Genomic DNA, 23267 nt, shown 5'->3' with positions numbered 1-23267 from the left:
TCTCCACATTCATTGAGAGGTCACCTGACCCTTATAAAGTGTTTTAATAAGATAATGGGATGTGGCTAGGTTGATTTGTTAATTGTAGAATATTTTTAAAAGGAGTCTGTCAGCAGTTTTGGTACTGTATAATTAGTAAAAGCTGTAGATCAGTTAGAGTAAAGCCAGATGTTAGTTTTACTAACAGCATGACTAGGACTAAAAAGAGGAACTGTTAATTCAGCATGCTCCCCCTATAGGTGCTACCTAGAGAGCTGAAGCGGTTTTGAGCTACATTGTGATGGCACAGCTCAAAGTTATGGGTACTACATTCAGAAGAGAATATAGGTAATATAGTAATATAGGCTTGAATATAGGTAATATAGGCTTGTAGGAGTGATTAGTGAAAAGATTTCTTTCTTTGTCAAGAGGCTACTGAAATTCTCAACTCTTTAAGGAGTTTGCCAAGGTTTCCATTTACTCATATCAGCAATCTTTAAAAACTGCTGAGACAGTCTCCTTTTTACATATACACAATTTCTCTGCCAAAAAGTGGTTAATTGTGAACCTGTCCTTGAGCTTGTGTAAGGAAGACAAAAATGTCAAGACTTCTAGCAGATTGGTCCAGTCTAGCACACATTGGAGCATAGGTATCATAAGTCTTACTTGTGAGCCTGCTTTTTTCTTGGCTTTTCTGCTTATTAGATGTGGTTTTCTTTATTGATACATGTGACATTTGATCTCTATTGAATTAATGACTTTTTAATACAAAAGTCCAAAAAAGGACTAAGCTAATTTATACTTCTGGCAGGAGACAGCCATGATTTTGCACCAAAATGTGAAACTTTTTTTTTTTTACATGCGTTCCATTGAGTACCTATATATTAGATTTGGTGCTTCATCTGATTGCCGGAGGTACCTTTATGCAGACTATTAGACAACATTAATAAATCTGCTCCACTGGATTATCCATACAGTACTGACCATAAGAAAGTCATATAGAATGGACTTTATTGTAGAAGGAGTCGTTTTGCAGTTAGATTTTTGACATGTTGTAATCTGTTCACATTAAATGCAGTGGTTATTGAACAGTAGCTTATTCTGTTATTGTAACCAGAGAATAAAGGGATATCATACATATAGAAGCATTGAGGTTCTGAAATAAAACAACTACTCAATCATTGACTTTAATTGTTGCTCTAGACTGGCATCTATCCTTCATGTTTTCTTTTGAATAGCTTACAAATTGCATAACTAGCAGCTAACCCTTAGGTCAAAAGGTAATTTAGCCTCTATCCCCATGGTGTCTAGTGTGTGGTACTTGTTTTGACTTGCACACAGTTGTTTCCTGCTTAGAAGAATGCACACATGACAATGCACAAACACTCCATCACCTCTGTGATTGACAATTATGTTTTTAGGGCAAAGAATTCCTAAACATATATGTTATTGGTGTGCCAAGTGCTGGTAATTACAATATGTCAACAACAGAAAGTCACATACTAGCTGTATGAGCACCCAACTTTAGTGATGCACTTATTAGGATAGACTTTTACTACTTCTAATTTGTTTCATTGCACTGATAGATTTAAATAAATAAGCTATGCTTATCCATTCTAATCATGTGCTGTCCATATACTATAAGTATATGGATATTGGGGGTATTTATGAGGACTTTTGCACCACGCCAGTGCCGTAAAAGCTCTGAAATAATCACAAATGCTAGCTTGTTTCCGCCACTTCCACGCCAGGTTGATGTGGAGGGTAGTGAAGAGGGGGGCATATACAAGTACATATACAGCGTGCAAAATATCTAGGTTCTGTCCTAAGATTACTACTACAGTGACACCTTCACACAGCTTCTATCGTTAAACATTCCAAATTGCAGGTGCAGTCATCTACACAATGTAGAAGTACAATCTTTACTCACTATTGGATTTAACTTCATGCTTCTTGGATCACCCTGTCTGGCAATTATTAAATGAAGAAACTTGATTCTTCAAGAAAACAAAAGATTAATATCTTGTTCAAATATCAGCAGACGCCACAGTTGAATTTTCATGGTTACATTGATAAATAAACTTGTCCGGCTACAATGTCTTCATTTCTAACTGGAGACATGAGAACTATTTATTAGATGTCTAAAGCACAAGTTCTTTCAGTTGAGCAGCTGTAACCAGCCACGTATTCCAGTGAAGTCTAAGAACTGTGTCAAGCCCATGATTACATAGAAAAAAGGATTTTCCTTAGTAAATATTCTTTTTTTTTCACTGAAACGATTTACTGTTTCTATAAGGGACATATAGTTGTCTATGTTTTTGTTTTTTGTGTTTGCAAAGTAATTATAATGTCATCATCTGTCAGATTTACAATGGAAGTTAATGTGGCTAGATTTCTATAGAAATTCCATACAGATGCATGTCTGTTGAGTCACTTGATAATTGTAGACTTGAAAAGTGCCGGATTTATAAATCGGTTTTCAAGTGTGAAACAGATTTGTGACAACATGCTTACAGTAGGATAAAATCAAATAAAAGAACCAGAACTCAACTTACAGATGTCCTCCAACTTCTGTTATGATAATGTCTGGGTCCCAGCTGGCCTTTACTTTCTAGTCTTCCCCAGAACCACTGGAGAAACATGAAAATGCCCACAATGCCAATCACCGGCAACAGCACTGTCCCACCTTAGGCAGAGACCTGCTGAGACCAAGCCATGTCAGAAAGGGATGTGGGGGATTGGGGAGGTATCAGATCTTAAATATTTTATATTATGGATATTTGCTTGACTAACTTACTTCTGCCTCTGTCTGAGGTGTACGGATCTGTTTGGCTTATTAACAAACAGACAATCTAAGGCCCCTTTCACATGACTATATTTCAGTGCCGTATTTATTGGTACATACCTGACGTTTTTTTAACCGTATGTGCATATGTGTGCATATTGTATGTGCACATGTATACAGCATCTTTACTTATAAAATATGGTGGGTTGGCAAATGATGTTACTAGCTTGCTCAACCCCCAAATCCCTGGATACTACACGTATATACAGCAGCATACAATGCACAACCGTATGCAGCACATATTTTAAATGTCCCCACATGATTCCCTGGGGCATACAGAATGGAAATACTGGACATAACAGGACATTTTCTATATTTTTTTACATCTTGCTCATAGAATAGTATGGTACGGTGGGTAATACCGCCATATAAATGGATAACCTATTGCATTAAAAATGGCATTTTCCAAACAACACATATGAAACACACTTTAGCTGAATATTTATAGAATTCCCAGATCAATTTATAAGTAAGGTTATATTCACAAGAGAACAGAAGTCTGTCTGATATAGCAGATTGAGATAGGAACATCACATTCTACAAAATCAACATTGGTTGGATGTATGTAAAAATGTGAAGATATTCTATGTAGGATTCATAGATTCATAATGTTGAATATAGAGTCTCTATAGTCAAGCTTCCATCAATCCAAGATTCTGACACTGTTTTATACAACTTAGGCTATATTTGTATGGCTGTGCTAATTTGGGGATACAAATCATGCTTGAATAACATCCATTTTCATGGCCAATTTGCATTTGCATGACAGCCAATTTTCACAGAACCCAAAATAACCCATTATCTATGAGTGATGTGTGAACAACTTGCTACTGATGACAATAGTTTTTTGCCACAGAGGCCTTTCTTCCCATAAATTGTAACTTTTGTCATATGCACTTCTGCCTTATTACATACTATACATCTACAGTTTTAAAATAAAGGTTGCCCCAATACTTTTCTAAATATAAAATTATTTGTTTTCTGTTCTTCGCCATCCACTGTCTTTATTGTCTGCAGTAGTTAAGTTCTGACATTTAATTCTTTAAGAATAAACCAAATCACACCAGGAAAAGATTCCTTTGATTGAAAGCAGTACAGATGGAAAATAGACTTGTCCATCTAGTCTGCCCATAAAATGCCTCTGGAGCTTGGCATTGAATATTCTGAAATACTCCTTATTCTTGAAGTGCTTTTGTCTCTTGCCAATATGGTTGCTGTTTAATATCTTTGTTGCCAGACCTCTGGTATATGGAAACTTTATGATCTACTGTGTGTTTGATCCACCACATACAGTCAATGTAAACACCACTTAATTGGGAGAAATGTTCGAGGTAAACCAAAACATCTGGGCACATTTCCACTCGCCAAATCAGTTTAAAATAAGAATGAGAAATACATAGTTTCTTAGTTTAAAGAAATGGCTTCAAAGATTGAGAGCTGGGCAGGTGACATCATAGTGTAAATGAGTCAGATGCAGCGCCTGTCAAGAGACTTGTTCTGACAGCTCTTACAACGAACACACACCTTACATTCTACCTTGTAAAATCAGTTTACGATGCAGCCGTATGCTGTTTCGCCAAAGGAAAAAACCCTGCAGATGTTTGCCCATAAGGAACACAAATTACATACATGACAAGAAATGTATACACAGGTGGCCATTGTTTGAGCTGTACATACAGTCTATGAATATATTTAAATATCATTTTTGGAGGCTGTAGAAAGTTGTATATATACAGGCGGTCCCCTACTTAAGAACACCCGACTTACAGACGACCCCTAGTTACAAATGGACCTCTGGATGTTGGTAATTTACTGTACTTTAGCCCTTGGCTACAATATACAGCCATAACAGTTATCACAGGCGTCTGTAATTAACCTTTATTGTTAATTCTGGTTCTGAGGACAACCCAACATTTTTAAATCCAATAGTCAAAGAGACCAAAAAAATGTTTGCCTGGGGCTACAATTATAAAGTATACCATTCCGACTTACATACAAATTCAACTTAAGAACAAACCTACAGAACCTATCTTGTATGTAACCCGGGGACTGCCTGTATATGTACCAACCTGGAAAAAAATTGCTTGGCAAACTATAAACTGTCCTAACTAGTGAGATGCCCCTCAAGTTCTATATGAGCCATGGAATACAACCCAACATCCTAAGTCTTCAGTATTTCTTAAAGTTAGTGAAACACTATACAGGCAGTCCCCGGGTTACATACAAGATAGGGTCTGTAGGTTTGTTCTTAAGTTGAATTTGTATGTAAGTCGGAATTGTATATTTTATCATTGTAAACCCAGCCAGAACTTTTTTGGTCTCTGTGACAATTGGATTTAAAAAATGTTGGATTGTCATAAGAATCAATATTAACACTAAAGCTTCATTACAGACACCTGTGATAACTGTTATAGCTGTTTATTGTAGCCTAGGACTAAAGTACAACTAATTACCAACATCCAGTGGTCTGTTTGTAACTAGGGGTCGTATGTAAGTCGAGTGTTCTTAAGTAGGGGACCACCTGTATCACAGTTTGTATCTAAGTACTGCATCATATATAAGTTTATTGCATATATAAGTATTGCATAATGTACTGTGTGATCCAAACACACTCATATGCAGTAGTATGCCATTACAATTCATAGTAGTAGTCTTCTCATAGGCTCCTGTCCCTTTACTCACCTCTGAGTATACCCCTTCTCATATATTATAGGAAGAAAAGTATAAAATATCCGTATTATCTGAAGAAATAAAATAAATGAAAAGAAGGTTAACAACCTTGTAATCTCAAATAAATTCTACACATAATATCAATACACATGCATACATAGAAAATGAAATGAAATGGACATGTGTCCACATATAGTCACCAAATAATTTCTGAACTATAAGAAAAGAGAAAGTGCTTAACCTGGTAGGAATACAGGCCTCATATTCTATAAATCTCTCTTCTACTTCTTGACTGATAGACCGCATACCACCCAGAAAGTCCCACTGTATCAGCATCTCCAAGGAACATACTGTATTGTGATAGATAATATTTACATCTGATTTTTCTAGAAAGTAATGAACCAGGGTACAGTATATGAAATGCCAGATTAAACATTCCAGTGATTCCACATAACAACAAACTGTGATTCCACATAACAACCAAAAATGGGGATAGGCTTCAAATGTGACTCTTGCATTGAATTAAATTCTAAGAGTCAGTATTTAATATAAAGTAACCAGTACTTTACATGGAAGCAGTAGTGGTACACTTATACATATATACACATATATCACATATGCATGAGTAAAGATTTACTTACTTCATAGTTAAATACAGTAGCTACTCTATATTAACACCACACACCCTAAGCACTTTTTATAATCATTTAAACTCATAACATAAGTTGCACACAAATGTACAAATAACACATGCAAGTAGTAAAGGAGCTTTAAGATTAGTTTGGCACAAGTTTTTTTTTTTTGAGCAATATGTTCTATGACCACTAGATGGAGACATTATATAGTTAAATGCCTTTTCATTTACATCTTTATTTTAGCAGATTACATATAGTTATAAACACTATCACAGAAAGCAAATATATTAAGTCTTAATAGAAATTTGTATCCAAATATTTTATATATGTCTTTAAAATTCTCTCCTGCAAGTAAGGTTAATTTCAAATTTTCAATGTCTTTTTCAGTGTCCAAGCAATACATATGACCCACTGATAAAATCAACCAAAGACTTCCCAGATGATGTTGTTAGCTTTGTAAAGAACCATCCTCTGATGTACAAGTCTGTGTACCCTCTTCATGGTAAACCTGTGTTCACCAGGATAAATGTGGACTACAAGTTAACTCAGATTGCTGTGGACCACGTGATAGCAGAGGATGGCCAGTATGATGTTATGTTTCTTGGCACAGGTACTGTTATTCTCCCAGGATGTTAATATTATATTTTATATACATTTGTTTTACTATTTTATTAAGCATGATATAAGTTAATCTTGATACATAACATGGTTAATTAACACTTTTAGCTAGCTCAGCTTAAAGGGAAGCTGTCACCCGATTTAACCTCATTAAATGAACAGTTCCCCCAGGTAGGCTATGAAATATCCTTTTTAGAAATCCAGAGATACAGGCAGCTAGAGCATAGGGGCTCATTTACTAAGGGTCGCTCTTCTCACTTTTGTCGCACTGGTCCCTTTTTCGGGGATTACATAGCTTGGACAGGTATTTAACAGGTGTCTGTGCTGGAATTTTGTAGCATACAATTGCTTTTTGGCGCAGCTGCGCCGGCTTCCATTCGACAAAAATTGGGGGACGTGCCTTCGGATGATCCCCATACACGTACATGCATCACTTAAAAGATGGTGAACTCTGTCGGACTTGAGCGGGGAAGCGACACATGCAGGATATCGGGCCCACGATCTTTTGAATCTCGGCAGAGTGCATTATGGTTGGACAATGCACTTTCTGGGAACCCCAGCGGACGGGTAAGTAAATGTACCCCATACTTGAACTGTAAGCTACAGATAAAGATCCAGTTCCTATTTCTTTAACAGCCTCAATCTCCAGTGCTGTAGCTCACAGGACCACAGGCCATCTGTGTTCTGAAATATGAGATGCTTATTTTTTAAATTTGACACCTAAAGCATAATTCTAGGTGTTATAAAACTGAAGAAAAAAGCATCTGAATTGACAGTTCCCCAAAGCCACTAAGCCCATTTTCACATGACTTTGGAGAAGATTTTTTTGATAGGTAACATTTATCATAAAAGAGGGGACTCTATAAAGGATATTTCATACCCTGTCAGAGGGGACTGGTAGATTAATAGGGTAAAATGTGGTGAACGTTTCCCTTTGCTATTATTTTTTAAATAGATTTTGTTGTATGGAATTGGGCTACAACCAATTCCACATTGCTACATCTGTATGTTTTTAATAGTTATTTTACATTAACTTGGGAACAGTTGTAAAATAACAATAAGATCTTGGAGCACCATCCTCCAATGTCTGACTAATTCTTCCATGCATATAACTTAAAAAGACTTAGAAGTCCAGAAGGATAGACACAACTGCACAGCATGTCAGCTATGCCCACTCTTGTCAGATTCCCTTTCTGTACTGCAGTGTCCACTGTCATACACTTCTCCAATTCTTCTGACTGTGCACACCTCCATTCATAACAGTAAAATCAAGGTTGGGAGATACATTTGTTAGTATCAATTAAATGTATCCCTGTATGATAGGACGAGAGGGAAATCTTCAAACTCCAGAAGCCAGATCTGACATCTACACAATAATGTAGGCTCTAGACCAAACCTCTGTCAGAACCCAGAATGACTTCAGACAAGGGGTTGTCCACTCTAAGCACGTTACAGCAAACAATTTATATTGTTGGTGTAATGAAAAGTTGTTACATTTTCCCATATACTTTCAGTATCAGTTCCTCTAGATCTCTTCTTGCTGTCATTCTATAGGAAGCTTCTATGTTTACTTCCAGTGGATAAACCCCAGTCCATGGTCATGTGATGTCACACAGGTTTACAACTGGTTAGCCTCACACAGCTCTGATTACACTGCGTGTTATATCGAACCGTGCACCTGTGTGACATCACATGACCATGGACCGGGGTTTATATACAGGACGTAAACAATGAAGCTGCCTTTTGCATGACAACAAGCAGAGATCTTCCAAACTGTGAGGAATTCATACAGACAGTGTATTGGAAAATTTTATTTTCTGGAATGTGCTTAAATTGAACAACTCCTTTAAACAATCCCAAGACCTGCAAATTAATTCAGACCTCAAATCAGTCAGAATGTCATATAAAAATGTTATTTACACATTTCTCACTTACAATCAATGTACCTATCTATCTAAAGACTGTCAGCACTCCAAAAAAGAAAAAAAAAGTGAATCCTTTTTATTCCAAAGTGTCCATAGTTTTTTCTATTTTGAAGTGCTGCCAATCATTATTTTTTATACATTGATGGGCTGAGTCAAATCCCTGCACATTGCAATTTCACCCACTTATATTATATTTATTGTGCTTTTTTATTATATATATATATATATATATATATATATATATATATATATATATATATATATACAGATACAGATAGATTCACACTGAAGACATCAAACTATCAATTAACACATGTGGAATTATATACATAACACATAAATGTGAAACAACTGAAAATATATCTTATATTGTCTTATATTCTAGGTTCTTCAAAGCTACCATATTTTGCTTTGATTACTACTTTGCACACTCTTAGCATTCTATTGATGAGCTTCAAGTCACCAGAAAAGGTTTTCACATCACAGGTGCCCTTTCTGGTGTAATAAGTGGGATTTCTTGCCTTATAAATGGGGTTGGGAGCATCAGTTCTGTTGTGCAGGAGTCAGGTGGATACACAGCTTATAGTCCCACTGAACAGACTGTTAGAATTTATATTATGGCTAGAAAAAAGCAGCTAAGTAAAGAAAAATGAGTGGTCATCATTACTTTAAGAAATGAAAATCAGTCAGTCCAAAAAATTGGGAAACCTTTGAAATTGCCCCCAAGTGCAGTTTCAAAATCCATCAAGTGCTACAAAGAAACTGGCTCACACGAGGACCACTCCACGAAAGGAAGACCACCATGTCTTTGTGGGACGCAGAAAAGGTGAACGAATGGACTCTACATGGCTGGTTCCCACCATGAAGCATGGAAGATGAGGTGTGATGGTGTTGGCTGCTTTGCTGGTGACACTGCTGGGGATTTATTCAAAATTGAAGGTATACTGAACCAGCATGGTTACCACAGCACCTTGCAGCAGCATGCTATTCCAACTCCAGGCTGTGTAAGTTCATTTGACCAAGAAGGAGAGTGATGGGCTGCTATGCCAGATGACCTGGCCTCCACAGTCACCAGACCTGATTCCAATCGGGATGTTTTGGGGTGATCTGGACCACAGAGTGAAGGCAAAAGGGCCAACAAGTGCTAAGCATCTCTGGGAACTCCTTCAAGACTGTTGGAAGACCATTTCAGGTGACTACCTCTTGAAGCTGATCAAGAGAATGCCAAGAGTGTGCAAAGCAGTAATCAAAGCAAAATGTGGCTACTTTGAAGAACCTAGAATACATATAACATATTTTCAGTTGTTTCACATGTATGTGTTAAATATATAATTCCACATGTGTGAATTCATAGTTTTGATGCCTTCAGTGTGAATCTACAATTTATACAGTCATGAAAATACAGAAAACTCTGAATGAGAAGGTGTGTCCAAACTTTTAGTCTGTACTGTATATTATACTTATGTTTAACATATACATATATATATTATTTACAACTGCAACATTTGTCAATATCTTATTAAAAACAAATACTTTGTTATAAACTCTTATGATTGTGGTTTTAGATGTGGGGACGGTTCTCAAAGTAATCAGTGTTGCAAAAGGTATCTGGAACATGGAGGAGGTTCTTCTAGAGGAGCTGCAGATATTCAAGGTACTGAAAAATTATCTTACTTTAGGCTAGGACTGTCTGTCAGTAAGACATGCAGACTGGTTCATAGATCTATACATCACAAGGCTGGTCCTGACAGATCTAAACAAGGCTTTGAAATCCATTCTCTGGCCAGCTAAATATCTGTGGTCATAACAGCATAAGTGGTACAACTGAGAATGACAAGGGCTAACATTCTGTTTATGGGGGAGGTCTTAGAAATTGGTTAATGGCTGTAAGAAATGTTAATTGTTTATTGATAGTGTAAATAAAGCAGCAAACATCCGAAACCCTTTGAAATAATGCTAAATGTTAGACTTTGCTGATGTTACTAGTAAATAGGGAAATTGGATCTGTGTTAAAACTAAATCCCAGAGTTAGTATCCATTGAGTTCACGTACATGAAATAACATTAGTCCAATGCTTTTTATACCAAATTTTAAGTGTAAAGAAATAAATTACATCATCTACTGTGTGGAAACTGTCAGCAAGCTTCAGTTGACATATAATTTTTATCATCTAAAAGGAAATCTATCATTAAAACTGAGCCACCCAAAGCGAAGGTCGTAGATAATTTCTTCAGTAATCCAGACACGTCTTTTATTTTGCTGTTCCTGTTTTTTTTCACGCCAACAAATCTGTTTTTAAAAATAATGAGTTTTTTTGGGAATGCTAACAGAGCACCTCTGAAATACGGCTCCGGGGCATAATCAAGGTTCCTCCACAAAGCAGTTCAGATTTGCCCAAAGGCTTGCATTGGTCTGCCTTCTTATTACTCTGCCTTCTTACTTCTTTGAAGTGCTTTGTGTGTGTGGGCCTTGATTATACACTAAAACCAGAGCACGGAGGTGCTTGGTTAATGCCCAATAAAGCATTTCAACTTCATTTGCATATTAAAAAAATATATTTTGGTATGAAAAGGAGTGGGAACAGCAATATAAAAGACATATCTGGACATGTTTCCTTAGTTTAGCTCAGTTAAAATGCTAGATTTTCTTTTAGTACCTAATACAGTTGAGTTGATTTGCTTTGATTGGCATGTTTTAAGTTTATTTTAAGTTGCAGCCTTACACATTCTCATTTTAGTACCCCATGTAAATATTAGGATTTTGTATATTAAAGCGGTTGTCGCACTAAAAGAGCCTACTACACAATTTATGCTGCTTTCGCAATAACAACTGTTGCATGAAAAATGGTGTATCATGGTCCACAAGCCTTATATAGAATAAGTAAACATTTACTGCATCTATTCTGCTTGAATACTATTTCAGGATTTTCAGATTTTTCTATTAAAAACTGAAGCCAAGTAAAATATAGCGCACAGCTAAAATGTTTTATATACTTACTAGGTAGAGGATTGATTTAGTTATAGAAAATGATGATGCAAAATGCTAAGTAATACTAAGTGATGACACATAAACCACAGTGACAATTCTTCATGTTTTACACACATATCACAAAATCTCTGATACAGTGTACTATTTCTTTTACAGAACCCTTCACCAATCACTAACATAGAACTATCCATCAAGCAGGTAAGAGAATTATATATCATCATATGTGTTATTTTCTAATGAAATGTTTCTGATATTAATATGATAAGAACTGAATTAAATATCCACTGTTACCCTAATAACCAATAAAATAGCCAGATAACCTGCTATGATCAGATTAGCATATGCTATATAGGTATATAGAATAGGAATTATCACTCATACAAAAAAAAAAAAAAATTCACAGATAATTAAGAAATGAAACATAATACAGATAACAGTCATATATAGTAAAAGAATAAATTAATTTATATGTAATCTGACATGACTAAAATGTGTTTTTCAATGGATTAATTTACTAATTTACTTGTTAGAGTTCAAAATGTAATACCAATTATTTATCACCAGGTGGCAGTATTATACTTTGTGACTGCTCTTGTGTATACAAATGATGGTAACACGGATAAACTGTTGCTCAAGCTGCAGCACATTCCTAAAGTTGTGTGTACTGCTTAGTTTGGCCTCAGATGTAAAAGATACAGTAACTACATATGCAGCACAGAAACACGTTCTCTAAAATGTATCAGCCCATTGATAACATTAAAATTGTTTATAGTTTATAGTAGCAATACAAAAAGAAAAAAGAAAAGGAAACATCTGTATGGCCAAACACTTAAGGGGTTAGGATAGATAGTTGATAAATACTTTATGGATTGAATTTGCTATGTTTTATTGCAGCACCAGCTTTACATTACATCCCCTGATGGTCTAGTTCAGCTGTCACCACATAGGTGTGACACGTATGGAAAAGCCTGTACAGACTGCTGTCTTGCTAGAGACCCTTACTGTGCCTGGGATGGAAATGCTTGCTCCAGATACATACCTACATTAAAAAGGTGAGTCAAAAAGACAGATTCTGTGCCATTGTTGCATAATCCACCAATCATTTTATGTAACATCTGCATAAAATTGTGAATAGTATGTGCGCAGCATAGAAGATATGATATCTCAGGTAACACTAACTACAAATGTGTCCTCTTCTAAGGCGTTCAAGAAGACAAGATGTGAAAAACGGGGATCCCCTTACACAATGCTGGGATGTGGATGACAGTAAGTACAGTAAGTCGAGAATCTAGAGCTGTACATTTAGAAGTACAGTAGTCTAATGGCTTTATTTGGAAACCTAGCAATGTAATCACAACAGTAGAACATACAAAATCATAAACTTTCTTCATCTCAGGCTAGATTTACCTTTAGTTTTTTTATATGTTCAGCCTATATTCAGGGAAGCTCCATAGACGTATACTGGCAGATAAATACATCCTTTTTACCTCCAGTAGTATATGTTGCATTTATCAGGAAACACATCATAGAAAGACGTAATAAGCTGTATTTTCCCATCCTGCTTCCAAGTGATGTATAAATTCAGCAGGGGGCCATTGAAGCCTGTGGGGGACGGAAGCAACTGTAGTGCATCCATCCTCAGCTTCTGCTGAGTGTGCACACTGGAAGGATCCCAGTAATGTTCAGGCTAAGCACTGTGTACATCGGCAGCAGCCAATCACTGGCATCTGCTGATATTTACTCCTCCTCCTGCTTTCAGGGGGAAGGCCCGACCCAGATGATATATCCTACTGTATGATGTATACAGTTTTTCTCCTCTGATCAGTGGTCAGTGGAAAAACAAATTTAGAACCTCTCCTTTTTTATTCACCGAAAACATTGGATGAGTGGAAAGAAAATGAAGTGTGAAAAAGTACATTGAAATGAATGGTTCAGTAAGGCATCAGTGTAAGATCATTGAAGGCAAGGAAAGAAAACTAATATGTATGTGTTCAAAAGCCAAAATGGCTTCAGTAAAAAATTCACTGGCATGAAGAAAAACCCCAATGTAAAAGAGACCTAATCCATTGAATTTCTTAGTGAATACAGATGACCCCTAGTTACAAACAGACCTCTGGATGTTGGTAATTTACTGTACTTTAGCCTTAGGATACAATAAACAGCTATAAGTTATCAGAGGTGTCTGTAATTAATATTTATTGTTTATCCTGGTTCTTATGACAACCCAACATTTTTAAAATCCAATTGTCACAGAGACCAAAAAAGTTCTGTCTGGGATTACAATTATAAAGTATACAGTTCCGACTTACATACAAACTCAACTTTAGAACAAACCTACAGAACATATCTTTAAAGTAACCCGAGGACTACCTGTATGTTACTTTTATTAGAACATCTTAGAAACTAGAACATTAGTCAAGAACTTCATCAGATGTTACTCTTAATTCATTCTTTTCCACCTATTGGAATCAGCGGTGAAATATTTTTCATCTGTACTAAGCACTCATGGGGACAGGCATTACCATCTTATTATCAACATTTTAGTAGAAAAAAATATGGGTCAAGCTTTGCGTAAGAATTTTTATACCTATCCACTGTTAGGGGCTGTAATTTGCACTTAAGGGGCAATCAACACGAATGGCTTGAACGTTGAGGAATCCATAATACTGTTTTTTTGTCTTATGTATGGATTGTGTTGAGGTTTTAATCTTTGAATCTTTCTTGACTGCAAATACTTTTTTTTCCCAGAGACCGTTAATGAAGCTCCAGAGGAGAAAGTTATATTTGGCGTTGAGTCGAATTCTACTTTCCTTGAATGTGTTCCGAAGTCCCAGCAAGCATCTATTAGATGGTTTATTCAGCACACAGGGGAAGAACGCCAGGAAGAGGTAAGTCTCCCTATCTACAATAGAAATGTTATCAGATTTCACACTGGTGATAATTGTGTGTCCTTCCCTATGTGCATGTGTTTTATGTCTTATTGGAAACAATTTATCTCTATCAGAGGAAAGCACTCCCAATCCTGTATGATTTTCCGTTTCATTTTTATATGACATCAAGGAAAACCTCTGATTAAAGATTTTTCATTGCCAAGTTCTGAAGGTCAAGTTAAAAGCATAAATCACACTGCATGATGGGATTTAATGAAATAAAGGACTGTACATTATTATTATTTCAGGATTTGATATTAAACCATAGAGGAGCAGTAAAAGAATAATAAACATCAAATCCATCTCATTGTAAAGTTTATGTGTATAAGTGGACAGCCTTCTCTAATACTCTAACTTATAACATATTATCACTTGGTAGCAAACATGAAAACAGGGAAAGTTGATGGATTATTTGCTTGACTTACAGCAATTGTAGCCAGACTACTGTAAATGGGTCCCATAGGATTAACCCAATATCCATTATCACTATTATTCCATCATAGATACACAATATGAGTAAGATCCAAGTTGTTACGTGTATCTATAGTTGAAGGGTTCAGTTGTGGGTTTTTGATTAGAAGAGACTAGGAATCAGTTAAGGGAACATATGGTTGGAACCCCGTTGCTGTGGCCCTGGTGAAAAATCCGGAAGTGGACCCATGCTGTAGGTTGGATAGATGTAAATGGATGGGGCCAGCATAAGTGGGTGGATTTAGTACATGTGGGCCAAATGCGCACTCTCTTAGCAAAAGCCCCCTATATATAAGAACATAACCATTAGAATAGTGCATTTTGTGTGAAGAAATATTGCTGATATAATACTGCTTTTACATGCAAAAATATAACTACTATCATACTGCCCCTATGTACAAAACTATTACTGATAGAATACAGCCCACTTGTGCAAAAATATAACTACTGTAGTATTGCTCCTATGTACAAGAATATAACTACTATAATACTGCCCCTATGTACAAGAATATAACTACTATAATACTGCCCCCTATGTACAAGAATATAACTACTATAATACTGCCCCCTATGTACAAGGATAGAGAAACTATAACACTGCTCCTATAAACAAGAGTATAACTACTATAACACTGCCCCCTATGTACAGGAATATAACTACTATAATACTGCCCCCTATGTACAAGAATATAACTACTGTAATACTGCCCCCTATGTGCAGGAATATAACTAATATAATACTGCCCCCTATGTACAAGAATATAACTACTATAATACTGCCCCCTATGTACAAGAATAGAACTACTATAATACTGCCCCCTATGTACAAGAATAGAACAACTATAACTCTGCTCCTATATACAAGAGTATAACTACTATAATTCTTCTTCCATATACAATAATATAACTATTAAAATATTGCTTCCTTTGTAATAAAATATAACAAGTACAAGTACCACATGGGGGATTTTATTTGGTCATTTTGACTGAATCTTCAACAGAATACTTGTAAAAACCTCTGCAGCAGACATGGGGAGGGCATCAGACTGAACCAGTCCTATGATAAATATGGAGCTGTAAGTTACATGCAGCTGCAACTGGAACTTTGTAACAGAACTCTTTACACAGGACCGCTGCCCCCTGTAGCAGTGCACTATGTACAGTACTTCTGTGCCTTATAGTCTCACACTTTGAACAGGACTGCTTCCCTTGTATCACTGTATCATACACGTTATACAAGATTTCTGCATTACACAGGTTGCAGGCAGTACTGTGTAAAACATACATGTTACACACAGATTAATTTATACACGTCACACACTTTCACAGATTAACTTTTCAGGACATCTGTGTGCAATGTACGGGTACCCTTCTTTGATAATAGTCAGTAGCAGCTTGATGTGGCAACAGCATAGCCTTAGCATGGCTGCTGACATCCTCCTCCCCCTCCCAGATAACTTATATTCATATGCAGCAGGGTGACTGTAGGAAACAGGAAATGACTTATCAGGAGGAGGAGTTTGCACTTTGGTAGAAGGGAAATTCCAGGGGGTGTGTGTCCTCCAGAGTTAGACGCAGTGCTACTCACTTATAGCCACTGAAGACTGCCACTGTCAGTGGCCCTCTGAAATCTTGAGGTCCTGGGCAATTGGCAAGTTTGTTCCTCTCTTCTAATGACAACTTCACATGAACCAGATAGCTGTAGTTAGTAGCTGGGAGGCCACACAGCTCTTCACAGTAGTCAGTCAGACATAGGAGGAGCCCAGTGGCCCATGATCAGTTCTATATGATATATGCTATAAGGTGTATTCTTTTTTCGAACATTTTTTTGGGGAAATGAATCAATCTCGGTGATCTGTATGGTCCTCCAGGAGGGAGGCATTGCATGTAAACTCCACATAGTTTAGTCACATTGTCCGTGCACTGCTTATATTTCATGTAGCTGCAATCCATAATATTTATATTTGTGAGCACATTACATTTCCCACAGTCCTTCCACCTCTCCAAGCCATCTGTTAGGTCTTCATTTTCTGGAGAGTATTGATGAAAATAAGCAATTGTAATTGTATTAAGCTGAAAATTAAAAACATGTCTTGCCTTAATTATAACAGGCTTTATGTTACTAAAAATATTCCCAGTACAAACACACTGAGGGCGAAGTGTGTTTTATTTAAATTGTAAATTGTATTAGGTGTGATTACTACACACTCATTTTAAAATCAGCAATTTTACTGGTTCCAAATCTATTACTTGGGCTTTCCTATATGAAATACTGTTTTCAATAATTAAGATGACGAAAGTCCAATCACAGATGGTAAATATTTAAGTGCCCTGGTCTAAAGCAACCAATGTAATTCCCACGAAGACAAGTTTCTTAAATGCACTCAGGATAACAAAATAACACATTCTCTAATTCAATGTTATTTCCAAAAATACAATGTTTCACAGATATAAGTCGAACCTGACGCTATGAGTTCTGGTGTACACAATTTCAGTTGCTCCTAGACACAACTCTGTAACTTTTGACTTAGGGTCAGGGTCGCCATCTTGGATTTCTGTGTGATACCGTGGAGCTCAGATTTCTGTTTCTCTCTGCTGTCTGCACTCTAGTCCCGCCCCTTGCATTTCAGGATAGAACTCACACTGACACAAGCACTCACTACCTTTCTGCCAGCGAACAACACATTGTGAGGAGAGAGAAACTGCAAGCTACAGGCAGATACGTTCTTTATCTGGGAGGAAGTACTGATATGTAGCAGAGCTGATGGTGTATAATAGGCATGTCATTGGTCTCATAATCTCTCATCTGTCTCATCTCTCTTTCTATGTGTCAGATACTAGTATAATGTTCAGAAGGTAAATGAAAGTGTATAAAAACATGTACCGTGATAAACTAACCACAAGAACACTTACATGTTTGTGTATGTCCTCTGAATCATGTTTTCCCTGCTTTAAAAATTATGAAAATGAGCCTCAGGGGCTTCTGTCTAAGCCAAGGAAGCTCCTTCTTGCTCTATCTTCTGCTAATTATGCACACCTCTCTTTGGAATTACTGCCCGCCCCATTCCTTATAGCAAGCCAGAGAGTCGGTGATGGCAGAAAGAGCCAGAATGGGCTCGGTGATGGAAGAAAGAGCCAGAATGGGCTCTGTGATGGAATCAGGAACCGTTAAGGCTCATTTGCGCTATTTTAAAAAGACTATTCTGTCCAAAACTAGGCCAGAAGAAAATAATGGAAGAACATATCCTGTTTCAGGGACACACACCAGCATGTTAGTGTGCTTTAAGTACAGTATTGCATTCACATGATAGATTTCCTTTAACGGTATAAAAAAACAACAAAACCAGGTTTTACCAACAAATGGGGTTTATCATTTGCACAGTGAAAACCTAAAATATGAAGCCTGTAAGAAAACATATTTTTTGTCAATTGGACAGCATCTGAATTTTTTCCAGCTTCCAATACATTACAATGAATATTAAACATTGATACTAGGAACTACAAATTGTCCTACAGATATCAAGCCTTTACACATCTCTATAGGCAGAGAAAAATAAAAAAAGTTTTGCCTTTTGAAATGAGGGAAGTGAAAAATTGAAATACAAAAACCAAAAAGGGTTGTATTTTTAGGGGGACAATTTATGATACCCGGGAGAATGGGTTATTAAGTAAATGAAGGTACAGTAAATCCAGTGATGCTTCCATAGTTGCAGGAGAGGAGAAGGGCAGTGGCTCCAAGGAGGATGTTCAGGCCCAGACTATCCATGCATTACATAGATAACCTAAAGACTTTTAGAAGAACTGGGTAATAGATTTTGACATGCTTCCGAATTCCTTAAATCAACTAGAAACATATAACATATTTTCAGCACATTAGCGACACTTCTATCTGTGGCTTTTTGATTTAGGAAAGCAATCCATCATTGTCAGGTCTGTTCATATTGCCAAATCTCGATGAAAGGTATGCTTTGAAGATGATGCCACCCAAAAGCAGCTGTCTCCTAAGTGAGGATGCTCCACACATGCTGTACATAGTTGCAGGAATGTTCTGTTTACCCAACAAAGGAGATGGCTCCATTTGCAGTGGTCAATAACAAATATGCTGCTGATTTCCTTTTCTTGCTATATTTTACTTCCAAAGCCCTTATGGTTTACATAATGGTATGATTTTACATGGGTAACTATCAACACAGATGTGAGAAATGCTATTTCCCTATATTACTATGTGATACCATGGCCCGGAGAACACAAAGTTATATATATATCATATACAATTAAGGATGTTGCTATTATGGCATGACACATCTGAGCAGTATTTACATCTCTGGACATTGTTATAGAGGAAGCCTTCATTTATATACTGTATGCATGCTCTATGTAAATAAAGGGGCCACATGAAAGAAGAGCTTAGCTTAAATATAGACACATTGAAGCTTACAGTTTGTATGGAAAACATCACTTGTAAATCATCAGTTTACATAAATATTTACATTGCATGTTAAACACTTCCGCTGATACATTGCGGAATGACATATAATATGAATAAAAATGTGTCTCTTGATTCCTTTTTCCACATGTGATGATTATAAATAGATAGATAGGTGATCCAATGAAGAGACAGCACTCGGAAGTAACATCGAAGACAAGGGTATATCTTTATTCCTTCACAACGTTTCAGTGAGTGTTCACCTTATTCAAGCATGATCACTCACCAAAACGTTACAATCGAAAAATGACATGCCCTTGTCTTTGATGTTACCTACAAGTGCTGATCTCCATTGGATTAGCTACATGTGACCCTGGCTCAGGGATTTACAGCTTGGCACCCACTTTTATTTTGCTGTTCTGCTTTGGAGTTTTCCATTTGCAGATAGATAGCTTGGTACATGTTTAGATCGTAGGTACTTAGATACATATAAGACTTTTGTATAGTTCAGAATTTACATAGATAAATAAGTATTGCAACAATAGATGGATATATGGATGATAGAATGATATTAGAAAAAAGGAGAAAAAAGAAGAGACAGGCACACAAATAGTGTAGTATTTTCTGTAAAAAGATATTCTATAGCATCAAATAGGTGGATGTGAAGTCTGGCATACAATTCCTAAAGTAGGCACAATCCACTTACAGGCGCTCCTTCGATTGAGGTGAATGCTTTTGTTATGTTTAAAATGACAAATACACATTAAGAGAGCAATTTTTCATAGGTAAAGAACAATAAAAGTTGTAGTACAGGTCCTATTCATGGCTGGATTTAAAGCGTGGCTGCTCAGATCTCTATGGAGAGGTTAGGGGTGAGGAATGGTGAAACACTGACCCCCTCCCTTCTCCACCCGACTGCGTGCTTCGGCCTGGGCTACAGCCTGTGTGAGCTCACTGACGTGTGCATGGAGTCGGAGATAAAGTTTAAATAGCATATTTTGGATTAACATCCTGGTGATCCGAAGAGTTCCTCATTTCATTGATGAAACTCTGGGGACACCTTTGTCCTGACTTTGTTATAGAAGAAGACATGAAGCTAATTCCACGTATTGCTTTACCTCATATATTTTTTGATATACTCATAATGCTGTTACCAATTTAGTCATGACCTTAATTCCATCATTCTGAATTGCATGTTGGTTTAACTGTGGTTAATCTCTTAACCAACTATTTATGAATCAGACCTGAAAAGGCAATCCACATGAAACAGAAGATAGGTTGTATAGGGTGAAAGCTGCTGCAATTGGCTTGGCTGTGCATTAGTCATTAAATGTGTGTACAGAAAGTTTTATTAACCATCAAAAATGGAACCGAGTATTCTCAGGAAAGTTCTGCTTCCATATAAGACCTTAAACACACAACTTTGCCATGGCTTTCTTCTATGAGTTAAATGTGGCTGGTTTGGGTTTAAAAAACATCTAAAAAGAATAGAATTTTGTGAGAAAACAAACAAAACCTGATACTACCTAATACTCAACTAATACGTCATCTGCCTCTCCAGCTGGTCCTTGCTAGTCTCAGTAAACTGGCCTGTAGAGATGAGGTGATACACCTCTAAATGTTATCTCTCTAACCAATCCATGGTCTCCTGTGATCATTACCACTAAGGCCAGTGATTGGCTACATCATCATCATCTGTCGGGCCAATAAGCAAAGAATGACAGGGACAATTGGAGAGGCATTGCTGGAACAGGTATAAGTTTTAATATACTATTACTTTACAGAGGTAAAAATTAGACATATTTCTTACAGTTCCTGCACTCATTGAATGCCACAAAGTGTATCTCTTACTAAAGTGTTACTTTAGAGTCCGTACCTCTTTAATAATGTTATATTTTTGTCTGGCAGATAACATCTGATGATAGGGTCATCAAGACTGAATATGGGCTTTTGATCCGGAGCCTACAGAAGAAGGATTCTGGAACGTATTATTGTAAAGCACAAGAACATACATTTATTCACACCCTGGTTAAGCTCAGTGTAAAAGTGATAGAAAATGAGCAGATGGAACAAACACAGAAGATGGAAGAGGATGAGGCTAGAGGCCGAGAGTTAATAACAGAGTCCAGGCTGAGATACAAAGACTATTTGCAGCTTTTAAGCAGCCCTACCTTCAGCATGGATGAGTACTGTGAGCAGATGTGGCATAAGGAGAAGAAGAGGCAACGCAACAAAGGTGGAGCAAAGTGGAAACATGTCCAAGAGATCAAAAAGAGCAGGAACAGGAGACATCATGAACAAAGGGAGAGACATGCTAGAATTTTATCTGCATAGACTGAGCCTTGGATTCTGTGGACTTTTACATATTATTCCATTGTGTACATTTCTTGTATTAATATTCCTTTAAAAATGGGAAGCACCAATACATACAAGACAATGTAGTACTAAGAATATCCTAGAAAAGTGAAGCCACTTCACGTTTTGTATTACAGCTTTCAGAGAATAGACTGGGTTAAGGGCCTATAGACTTCTTTGTGTAGTGTTGTTTGTATGTAGTTTCATCTTCGGGGTTAAGTTAATAATGACTGATCGTAATGGCTTTTATTTATTGAACTATGTTATAAAGGTGTTCCATTCTCCTCCTTTTTGTAAGTTATAAGTTAATATTGGGACGTTTAAAGTAACTGTTTACTTTTTTATGTTTAGTTTTTATTCTACTATTGAAAATTGTATTTTTGATGACAGCCTGATTATGAGACTTTTGTTTTACAGTTGTATGTCTGTAGCATTGGTGTAAAAAGTGAATAAAACAATCAAATAATGCAAGCCAAGGCAAACACAGGGGCCCAGGATTGCACTAATGGTTTCACTTTAGAGTTTGGGGAACCCATGGACTTTCTAACATTAATTTTTTTGTACAGGTCGTAGAAAGAATGTTTTCCGACTCCATTGAGCTCTCTAATGTCAGGAAAATGCGCACAATCCAATAAAGATACTTGTTAAAATACTTAACAATTTATGTTTGTTTTTTTTTATCAATCCACAAGTCGGAGGATTTTACACCGTGCACACAATCTACACATTGATATCTGTAACTTTTTATTTATGTATTTATTAAAAAATATGTATAAAAAATATAGATTTTTGGCTCAGTTCGCACCTGGATTCAATAGATTTTGTCCCCCTTTCTATTATTAAAGGAGTTATCCGGCTATAAAAATTTACTTAGGACGGGGCTGGGGAGGGCTCTTTAAAAATAACAAACGTGTACTTACCTCCTCCGGCGCCGCTGATGTCCCGTCTCATCTGTGTGTCCCATCTGATACCATCTCCTAGCGCTTACAATACTGAGAGATAGGAGCCGGCCACATCGCGGACTGGAAGTTCCCTGTGCGCGGCTTTTGTGCCCCTGTAAACAAACAGGGGCACTGATCAAACGGACCGCGGGGTCGGACATCAGTGGCGCTGGAGGAGGTAAGTGCACCTTTATTATTTTTAAATAGCCCGCCCCAGCCCGGCCATAAGCAACTTTTTATACCCGGGTATAGTGGAAAGAAATAGCACGGAAGCATAACAGAAGGTATTGTTCCATACATTCAAATCAATGGAAAATGTAAGTTGAATAGATGACTTTCCGGTCATATTCTCTGAAACAAAGAGAGCTTAAAGCGCACCTGTCACCAGGAATGTGACTTTTAGCTGTTGACAGGTTCCAATAGCCTATGCTATGCTGATTTTTCCCACAGCACGGAAATAGGAATAAGTCAGGCTGCTCCGAGA

General features: G+C 36.9%; 1 protein-coding gene across 1 annotated transcript in view; it reads left to right on the top strand.

The window, feature by feature from the left end:
- SEMA3D (semaphorin 3D) overlaps positions 1-22494 on the top strand; it is a 142489-nt gene extending 119995 nt beyond the window's left edge. The window contains exons 12-18 of the mRNA XM_072147286.1: positions 6517-6739; positions 10238-10326; positions 11817-11858; positions 12555-12712; positions 12862-12926; positions 14409-14548; positions 21396-22494. Coding sequence (XP_072003387.1) covers positions 6517-6739; positions 10238-10326; positions 11817-11858; positions 12555-12712; positions 12862-12926; positions 14409-14548; positions 21396-21821 — 1143 coding nt within the window. The 3' untranslated portion in view covers positions 21822-22494. The remainder of the gene's footprint in view (positions 1-6516; positions 6740-10237; positions 10327-11816; positions 11859-12554; positions 12713-12861; positions 12927-14408; positions 14549-21395) is intronic.
- Positions 22495-23267: the final 773 nt, after the last annotated feature.

Source organism: Engystomops pustulosus, chromosome 4, assembly GCF_040894005.1.
Source record: "Engystomops pustulosus chromosome 4, aEngPut4.maternal, whole genome shotgun sequence".
Taxonomy (NCBI): domain Eukaryota; kingdom Metazoa; phylum Chordata; class Amphibia; order Anura; family Leptodactylidae; genus Engystomops; species Engystomops pustulosus.
Note: the sequence above shows the minus strand (reverse complement) of the source record. Positions and strands in the feature narration are given on the sequence as shown.